Source organism: Limulus polyphemus, unplaced genomic scaffold (assembly GCF_000517525.1).
Source record: "Limulus polyphemus unplaced genomic scaffold, Limulus_polyphemus-2.1.2 Scaffold275, whole genome shotgun sequence".
Taxonomy (NCBI): Eukaryota; Metazoa; Arthropoda; class Merostomata; order Xiphosura; family Limulidae; genus Limulus; species Limulus polyphemus.
Genome location: NW_013665885.1, coordinates 399490 through 410015, shown reverse-complemented (window position 1 = coordinate 410015; position 10526 = coordinate 399490). Strand labels below are relative to the sequence as shown.

General features: G+C 32.4%; 1 protein-coding gene across 1 annotated transcript in view; it reads right to left on the bottom strand.

The window, feature by feature from the left end:
- LOC106456962 (activating signal cointegrator 1 complex subunit 3-like) overlaps positions 1-10526 on the bottom strand; it is a 266949-nt gene that overhangs the window by 135829 nt on the left and 120594 nt on the right. The window contains exons 16-18 of the mRNA XM_022382757.1: positions 7057-7176; positions 6008-6279; positions 2977-3024 (exon numbers count right to left, since the gene is read on the bottom strand). Of these exons, the coding sequence (XP_022238465.1) occupies positions 2977-3024; positions 6008-6279; positions 7057-7176 (440 nt within the window). The remainder of the gene's footprint in view (positions 1-2976; positions 3025-6007; positions 6280-7056; positions 7177-10526) is intronic.

The following is a 10526-nucleotide window of genomic DNA, read 5'->3' as shown; positions in this document are numbered from 1 at the left end:
CAATACAAATCTTTTATACACAAAAAAATCTATAGTTTTACTAAACATTTGTCCGTGAATAAAGATCAAAAATACTTTTCTTCATCTAAAAATCTCAATTTTCATTTGTGTAATCTCTAGAACCTCCTAAATAAATTTCAAATGTTTTTTTCCAGTAAAACTTTATATTTTATCTGTTATTTTTTCACCCTAACTTTATACAAGATTGGTCAATTTGACTGACCTCATAACCACCAAAAAAATAATTCTAAATTAAATTTTTTTTCTTTCTAGAATGACTTCAAATTATAATATGAAACTACATTTGTTTCTCCAAAATAGCTTTACACTCATAACAGTATACATCTATTTATACTTCAATTTTATTGTCTAACTACTATTCACACCATTATAAGTTGCAAATAACTTAAGGAAAATGCAGCTCATGTTACTCTATCAAATTACATTACTCGTGAGTTTAATTTTATTATTATATTATTTACTTCACCTAATCTAACCTTAAGTAACATAAAAACTTTCCTATTTTTACATTTTAGTTTTTTATAATAATAAATAATGAATACATATGAAAAACAAGAAAAAAGTACTTGCCCGAACCTTCTTTTTTTTGCTGTCGACTGTAGATGACACTTAACCCTACTTTTTATACTACTGCACTAAATAATTTCTTATTTAATTAAATAATGCAACAAATAATACAGAATAATGATGTGCAAAAAGCAGACAATAGCCCATAACTATCACACTTTTTTTGGCTTTCTAACTATGCAACAAGAGCTGTCCAAGCTTCATCTAAGCTCATTGATGTATTGTGGGAATCATGCTTGAACTGAAAGCAAAATTGACAATTCTATTAACAGAAAACAACATAATACAATACACCATTTGACAGATGAAAACCTTGGCTTTCTATTGGTTATAAATAATACATTATTGAATGACAGAGAACTATTGGCAGTTTCTTAAAGAGAAGATGTCACAAGTGAGCATGGCAAGAGAGGTCTGGTTGTCTATTTCATGGCTACATAACCAAATAAGATTGAAGGCTATAAAAATTATGCATTGCCTGAGCAATGATGATATTATAATACGTAATTTATGTTAAATTTCATACTTCTCTGAGGGGTGGTAAATAAATTAGAGAAGAGGAGATGCCAAGAAAGCAAATGTCATAATTCTTATGATAGGGGAAATTCTAGATTTTTTTTTAATGTTGCCTTTTAAGAGTAAGAATTAAACTTGTATACTATTAACAGGCCCAAATGACCTGTCTTGGCTGTGTTATAGTGGATTAGTATTTTGTAAATACAGTCATATTTCAGTTTTAATACATTTGTGTTTGATACAGTACATGAGTGATTTCTCAGCAAATAGAAAAGATGGAGGTTTTTATTCTATATTCTACCTTGTCAATATCAGTAATTTGAGTTCCTAATTTGCAGGAAACTATAGACATTGTATTTGAACATCATAAACATCTAATTTGAATCAATGCTGCATTCAACATACCACATGACACACAAAAATTAATATTAAGGATTTCTTTTTTAATATTTACTTTTAAATTAAGAAATTAACTAATGGCTCATATTAAAATTTGCATTATAAGCTACAATTTGATACACTTATAGACATACATTCATAGAATAGTAGTTCAATAAAATTTTGAATGTGAGTCAATAAATGCAATATGACATGGCCTTTAACCCATAACCTGTAGTGATAGGGTTAACAAATGAAAACTTGTCTCGAAAAGATACGTTCAAAACCACCCTCTTTGGGAGTTTTCAGATTGAACTTACTTTTAATATTCACCAAATTGTACTGTAAGGACACCCCTGGCTCCTGAGGATTTGATTATTAATATATGTTTTTAAGCTATATTTATAGGTATATAACAGTGAAAAGAAAGCAGTTTAATTACATTTTGAATGCAACTTGCTAAAAACCTTGTGCCATGTACAGAAAAAGATGCCCATGGCAAGAGAGTTAATTAATGATGATTCTTTTATTTTGCAGTAACTAATATATATTTTTTCTCTACTGAGAATTTCAACATTGTCAGGTTGAAATGATTGGCCATGTTTGGATATATGTTCATAAACATGGAAGAGGGGATTGTTTTGTTCTTGAACACAAGTAGATTTGTCTGTGGGTTTCACCAATGTAAAACTCATTGCATTGTTTACAGTTTATTTGATACACAGAAACAGAAGTACCAGAATCTTGGTACTTTTTGATAAAACTTCCACAAATTGTACAGAGAAATTAATTTGAAATTCTTCTACAATTATTTCCTAAGACTTTCTGATCGAATGCGATACATTTCGGATAAAAGGAATCGTGCAATAAATAGAGCCTTTGCTTCTGATTTTTTATTTAATTTAGAGAAAACTTTGTTAATGGATTCTATAAGAAAATTGGGTTATTAATTTTCTCTTTCAATTTGTCAAGGTCTGATTGAAAATGTTCATTACTGGAACAAATAGTCTTGACAGAATAACAGAGTTTCAACAATGCTTAATTTTTGAGAATGGTCATGGTATGATTCCAAGATACGTATAAACCTGTGTGACTGTCCTTATGATAACTGGAAGTGTGAACTATATATTATCAAGTCTGTTAACAAGAACATTCAAAAATGGAAGAGTATGGTTTTCTTCATGTTCACTTGTAAATTTAATGTCAGGATGGAAGAGGAATCATTGAAGCCAGTAAATATATCATCAACATATCCTACTCAGAAGATTGATGGATGAAGGGACATGGAAACAGCTTGGTCTTCAATTCTTATCATGAATATGTTTGCAAAAAAGGGAGAAATGAGACTGCCCATGCTTAATACTACGATCTGGTCAAAATTGAAAAGTTGTTGCAGGACGTGGTGAAATGGAGGCAATTTTTCAGAATTCCACAAGACAGAGAAGATCTTGGGGAAGGATTTTTTATGAAACAATCAAGGATACAATTCACTACTTCAGAAATGAAATGTCAATGAAATTAGACAGAAGAGTGGAGTTATCAGTGCAATTTGACTCACAGGAGACTTGCCATTTTTCTAGTGAGATCTTCCAAATCAGTTTTTAGCTGTAAAAGAGGAAACTGCTTTGGAGCCACAGCAAACTTAAACCCATTTTTAAAAGCTGATACAGATCCCTGGAAAGTTAACATCTAGAAACATTAAAAGCAGCTTGTTTTTTACCAAGTTCCCACTGTTAATGATATTTTTGGCTGTACAGTTAACAGTTATTGGGACAAATACAGATGTTCTATTTTCCTATCTTCATAGGTGGTAATGTCTTAACAATTAACAGGTGTTTTAATTTTCCTACACTGAAAACATTTCTGATAGGTACTTACCACCTTCTCACATATATGCCTATTCTCTTTCAGTGCTGCCCTCTATATGCACATTTTTTGCATGCCACAGGCCTTGAAACTCCCACCTTAGCCATGATCTACATGGTCCACAGCATTTTCGCATGTAAATCATCATGTGATAGCCCTTCACCAATAGGAGTGTGACACAGCCTCCTGATGCATGTGACACCATCTATTCTATTCTACCTAACTTCTTGTTAGGCAGATGTGTTTAACATTGTGTTGTTTTTCACACGATATATATATTTTTTTTAATTTGTGAAGTAGTAAGCCTCTACTGCATACTGTTAAGATGGAGTGTTCCACAGAATCACTCATAGGTTTTCCTCACAGTATATTTGCTTCACAAATATGGCCATTCTGGACTGTACTAACCTATGGACATTCATAGGTAAAGTGGAAGGTCACCCATATCACTGTCTTCAGTGTCTGCATTCCCCCCATGTTCTTCCAGTAATGTATGAGAGTCCTTGTCACTTTCAAGTCCTCAATGAGAATAGCTATACAAGTGAGCAAAGGTAAGATACCGTATCAGAAATACAATACTGCTTTTTCTGAACACCTTCATAGACAATCACTACTAATATACTCAAAGTAGTATTTACAGCTTTGTGCAATATACCACACTGCAATTTATCAAACAATATTTGTATTACCTTCAAACCTCGACTTCTTTTTAAAATAATACTCAGATACACACTATTATGTAACCTTTACATACAGATCCCAGAACATAGCTCTCAAAGTAATACAAGTAATCTTGACACACTGACAAAATAGTTAACACTGAAGTAGTACAATTAGATCCTGAAATATACAATTAAAAAAATCAAAAGCTAAAACAATGCATGTGTCTCTGGCACACTGATCACATAAAACAACTCTTTCAAAATAAATGTAACTTTAATATGCTGATACAATAAAAAAAATCAAATAATATATATTAAATAAAACAATTAAAAGGTAGTCAGGATTTGAACTATTATAGTCATGACATGGCAATCCTTCTGTTTATGACCCCTAATTTCATTTTTATTCAAATCAACATAAAATCTAAAATATAATCTTGTTCAGTTCTTACTCTAATGCAAATCATAAAGTTTAAAGTGCTTCAAATTGTTATGAACTGTGACTATACTGCAAAGAAGACATTTAGATATTTCACTATTTTCAACAGACATTTGATGAATAAACACTGGCCAATTACAGTAGACTGTTGAGAATTGGTTACAGGTGTCTTAAAACTGTGCATATAGTTAGGAACAGGTTTCATAAAACACACCTGAATGCCAAATACCTGAGAAGAAACGTTCCTCTCATAGCACATCACAAAAAAGCTTACCTACAATGGTGCAAACAAGTCAAGTAGACCAATATTCTTTTTACAGATGAGGTGCACTTCAAATGCAGCAAGCTACCAGGCATACACTGCAATTTGACACACAAGGCAATGGTGGAAATATGGTATGGGCAGAAACAAGTACTGGTAAACACAAGAGATAGTGTCACTGATACCACATTATGTGGATCATGTCGTACAATCCTTTGTGGTTCCATATTATGGTGAAAATAACCTTGACATCAGTCACATGAATATTAATGCTTGCCTTCATTGTGCTAAAGTGACCAACACTTTCCTTAAAGAAGATAGTAATAACCAAATAGAGAAGATTGCACACTCACTCAACATCATTCATATCAATACTAATAGGATGTTTGTGGGAGATGCATCAGCTACTAGTGATACTCTGTAAACAGCTCTTTTAGAGATGTAGTTAAAGGTATCTTAGGATTTTATCAACACTGCTTTTCAGCTTGAAATATCACTGCCAGGCGGCAGTTGTTGTTTTTTGTGATAATAATCCTATATGAAAATAAAATTTTATTAATTATATGATATAACATCTCCTCTACCAATCACTAATTTTAAAAATGTAAGCTGAATGACTAATCACGTTCATTTGAGATCACGCAAGGATCATCAAATATCTGATTTACACAAAAATGAAAAGAAAGAGGGGTGACTGACTTTATAAAAATAGTTTAGCCTTTTCATATTTAAAATATTATAAATTTCAATTATTTTTTATTGTTTTATGCAATGTCTTTAGTCTTGAAATATCCATATTATGAAACAGAGCAAAGTAAACTGACACAAAAAACATAGCAGCCAATCCTCAGTAAAAAATACTAGAATTTTATCAGCTTGGACAGGTGAATTGCATCCCGACCTGACCATTTAAAAACACTTCTCAGAATTTTTTCAAAAATAGCAGTAAATTACAGTACATCAGCAGTCAAAATATCAAGCATAGGTAACGTAGTAATTTAAAGAAGAATTATCATACCCACTACTCACTACAGCCTTATGATAAGGATCTTTTTAAATGCTTTGTCAGATGGGACTTCAATACAATCTTTTTAAAATATTAAGAAAACTTTAAATATCATTGGCCTGAAACAGTTTATTTTCATAAGTAACAATGAAGAACACAAGTATCACATGAATGGAATTTAATTTGTTTCATATCTGAATTACAGCCAATGATCCGACTTGGATCCATCTGGCTAACTATTCACAGATTGAAAACACAACTGTTAACACCTATCACTACTTCACATTTATGATAAAACAGTATAGCTCACCTTAAGCTGGTCAAATTCTTGAGCCTGTGACAGCATACCCAATATATCAGCTTCTGTCATGATGGGTTTTAGTCGTTCATTGAAAGCTTCCACTGTGGCATATTTGATATAGAAATGACTAGCAGTGCGCCCCATGTCGGTAGCATGCAAGTAACCAGTGCTTTCCTCATATCTGATCATATGTGCCTTGTCTAGTTCCTTTGCTGCAGAAATGATCAGTTCTCTCCTGATGTGTTCAAGGTGTGGATCACTCTGTTTGTAGGTAGAAATATAAGATAATACAAATAAAAAACATTCACTACCAAAACTGTTTCCCAAGTTATCCAAGGATAAAAGTACAAAAACAATATTATTCCTGCTTTATAAGTATTTCCCATCCTAGAGGATATCCAAATATTATAAATAAATAACATAAAGTAATACACATCTGTGTAAAAATTACAGTATACAGTTTGATAAATGTAACTTTAACACTCTTGTAAAAATAATCTTACTATGTGTAATACAGTTAATGACTGCTAAAAAACAAATCTGTTTCACATTTACTTAAAAAAAAAAGATTAAGCAGATGAGACTTGAATAGACTAGGATGTTTTTTTTGGTTCTAGCACTTTCTGAAAAATGTTTTTACACAATTTGAATGTTCAATAAAAAAATGTTATCCTACCAGTTCTTATACCTCATTAAATTGCCTCTAATAAAACTAATAAAAAGTGTTATATTTGTCACAAACAATATGTGTTCTGATATAAACTGATAAATATTACCATCTATGTTTTATATCAAATTGAAATCTCATGAATGCAGTAATGTTAATTTGATCTATATCAGTATTTTTAAGATTCTTTACATGATCTAGAATCATCCAATACCCGAATATGATAGCAAGAAACACAGTAAATACTATATACTTTTACAGACATGACTAAATATGTCTCCAAAAACGAAAATAACTATAACCCATGGTTTGATCATTAAATTTAGTTTTGAATATGTCAACAACAAAATAAATAAGTGTAATTAATATACCTGAGGCACTGTGTATTTGAACCCATATGCTTGTGGATTTTGAGCCAATCTGACATACAAATATGTGTATTTTAACCATTCCACTGCTTCATCTATGGTGGTCACAGTACCCAATGAAATCTAGACATAAAACATAAAGTGTTGAAGTTGTTATTTGATCTTTGAAATTAAAACTTGAATTAGTTGCAAATGCTTAAAAAAAACAACTAGATACATATTAATAAGGTTTAGCTCATCAACATAGAGATCATAATACTAACTCAATATCATTAAGTATTTTGAGCTGAAATATAATAAGCAAATTCATTTTTAAAAAACACTGAATATGTAAGCTTCATCTAAAATATTATGTACACACAGTTCTTTTTTTCATGAATGACCTACAGGCAAAACCAACAACAGTTTGAGGTAGTGGAATTTTACTTTTAGTTATCAGCCTAAATCTAGATCCCAGAAATTTTCACTTCTGCTTACCCTTATGTATTAACTGCTAGATGAAACCTTCAGAACATTTGTGATCTCAAAAAATAGTGCAATAAAAAAACTTTATTTTCATAATAATATAAAGTGATTGTTCTTGTTTGGTGTTTTATGGCACAAAGCAATGAGGCTATCTGCGCCAAACAACCAGTAAAAATGGTGAAAGCAAATTAAAGTGCAAAAATACAGTGAGTTAAAACCAATATATGTCGATAAAAGATTTATATACAATTAAAAAGACCTATAGTGCGTAAAAAAGTAAAAATACAATCTAATCGAACAGTGTCACCATTACCAATGACAGTGTCAAACGTCAGAGGTAAACTTTTAGAAAATATGTGTTTAAAATAATGCCGCCGCTCACAATCGTAACGACGGCACAACAGTAAAATGTGAGCTATTGTGACTTGAGTGTCACAATGGCTACACATCAGTGGGTCAATACCTGATAAAAGAAAACAATGGGTTAAAAAACTGTGACCAGTGCATAGCCTTGCCAGGACTACCTCCTTCTTCCGATCCTTGCGGAAGCAAGACGGCCAAAGACCAACAGTAGGCTTGATCTGGAAAAGCTTGTTATGACATTGCTCACCCCAAATCGACTGCCAACTGGCGTGAAGCTGTGCCTTATAGACAGGACGGCAGTCCATGTATGAGACAGGCATGTCCGTGATGGCACCAGAGCAGACGGATTTAGCTGCGGTGTCAGCAAGCTCGTTCCAGTGAATACCGACGTGGCCAGGGATCCAGAAAATCTGGATGGAAACAGAAGATAGAGAAAAGTGGGCCAATCGGTGTTGAATATCGATGAGAACAGGGTGAGAACTAACGTTAAGCAATTCCAGGGCCGGTAGAGAGCTAAGAGAATCAGTGTAATTGGTACAATTATTGTACTGCATAGCTTCTACATGATCCAGGGTAAGAGAAATAGCATACAACTCGGCAGGGAACACAGAAACTGTAAAGGGGATCCTGCGTGGGAGAAAGACACAATCCCAGGTGGGATGCCATGGTAAGGATCGAAGCTTGGCAGCATTTTGTAAGGAAAGTTGCAAATGACAGAGGTGAAGAGGAGGTTCGTGGGACTCAGTGAACAAACTCTGGACTGGAGAAGTGCGAAAAGCCCGAATACAGAGCCGAAGCCCCAGATGGTGAATGGGGTCCAGCATCTTCAAGGCCGAGGTCCCGGCAGAACCATAGACCCATAGTTCAGTTTGGATCGATTCAATGCACTTTAGATCCTGAGCATAGAACATTGATCTGCACCCCAAGAGGTGGAAGAGAGGACACGGAGGATGTTCAATGCCCTTGCACACTTGACATGTAGCTGCTTGATGTGTGAAATGAAGCTAAGCTTACGGTCAAAGATAAGCCCCAAGAATTTTGCCTCAGGTACCACACAAATAACTACATTGTCGAGACGGAGGTCAGGTTCGGGGTGGAGACCCCGTTGGCAGCAAAAATGCATGCAAACGGTTTTGGAAAAAGAAAATTTAAAATTAGATTTAATACTTATAACTCTCAATATGGTGTGTATATCTTCACGAAATTTGTCAGTCTTTCAGATAACATTTCAAGTCTTTCATTTACAAAAAAACATATTTTTTTTAGTGAAGTATCTTTAACAAAATATAATAAAGATTTGTCCATGAATATATTATTTGTTTTAAATAGTCCATGTGCAAAGTAATTTTCATGTTAAAATTAAATATACTTCTTCTCAACTCAAAAATTTCAAATTTCCTTTGTGTAATCCCTAAAACCTCCTAAGTGCATTTCAAACATTTTCTTTCAGTAAATCTTTATAGTTTATCTGTTATTTTCTCTACTCTATCTCAAAACGAAATCGGTCAATTCGACTGATATCGTAACCACCAAAACCAATTCAAATAAACCTAAATTACCTTTTTTTCTTTCTAGAATGATTTCAAATTCTAGTATTAAACTACATTCGTTTATCTTAAGTTTCTCTAAGCTCGTAACAATAAACATCTATTTATAATTAAATTTTATTGTTTAATTCACCTTTGAACTGTGACTAACAACTATCCGCGCCATTATAAGTTGTAAATCACTCGGAGAACTTGTAGGTCATGTTATGCTATCGAATTAAATTACCTAATAGCTGCTTGCTTGCGTGCCTCGTGGACCATTTTAATTATATTATTATTATTACTTATTTTACCTAATCTTGTCTTAAATAACTTTAAAAAATCCATATTTTTAGATTTTACTTAATTTATAATAATAAATAAAGAATAAATATGAAAAACAAGAAATAAAGTACTTATCCAATCTTCTTATTTCTTGCTCTCAATTGTCGAGGACAGTTAAGCCTGATTTTTATAGTAATGATAGTAATGCACTTAATAATTTTTATTTAATTAAATAATGCACCAGAGAATATAGACTAATAACATGCAAAAAGTAGAAAATTCCCTTAACTCTCAAAATTTTTCTGGCTTTCTAACAAGAGTCGTTACAAAATTTATCCAAGCTAATCGTTAACTTTCCCATGGGAACAAATCTTATACTGTGAGTCAAATTGACGATATTCTGTTCAGAACACAACGTGGGAAAATATTTGCACTCTGAATGAAATTGAGGATTATCTGTTCGAAAGACAACGTTATACAATAGATCATTTAATACATGAAAACCTTGGTTTTCTATTGATTATAAGTAATATATTATGAAATGTAAGAGAGAACTATCAATGAAAAAAAGGATGTGACAGGTGGATGTAACAGGAAGGGTCTGATTTTCTATTTGATAGCTCTGTAACAAAACAAAATTCAAGACTATAAAAATTATGGTTTGTCTGAGCAATAATGATTTTATAGAGTATTTTACATTTAATTTTGTACATTTTCAAGGGAGTGATGGATAAAATAGAGATGATGACATGCTAAGAGAAAATAGTGTCACGTGGGTCACACTAAGGGATATTCAGGATTTTTTTAATATTATCTTGTTGAATTAAGAACTTA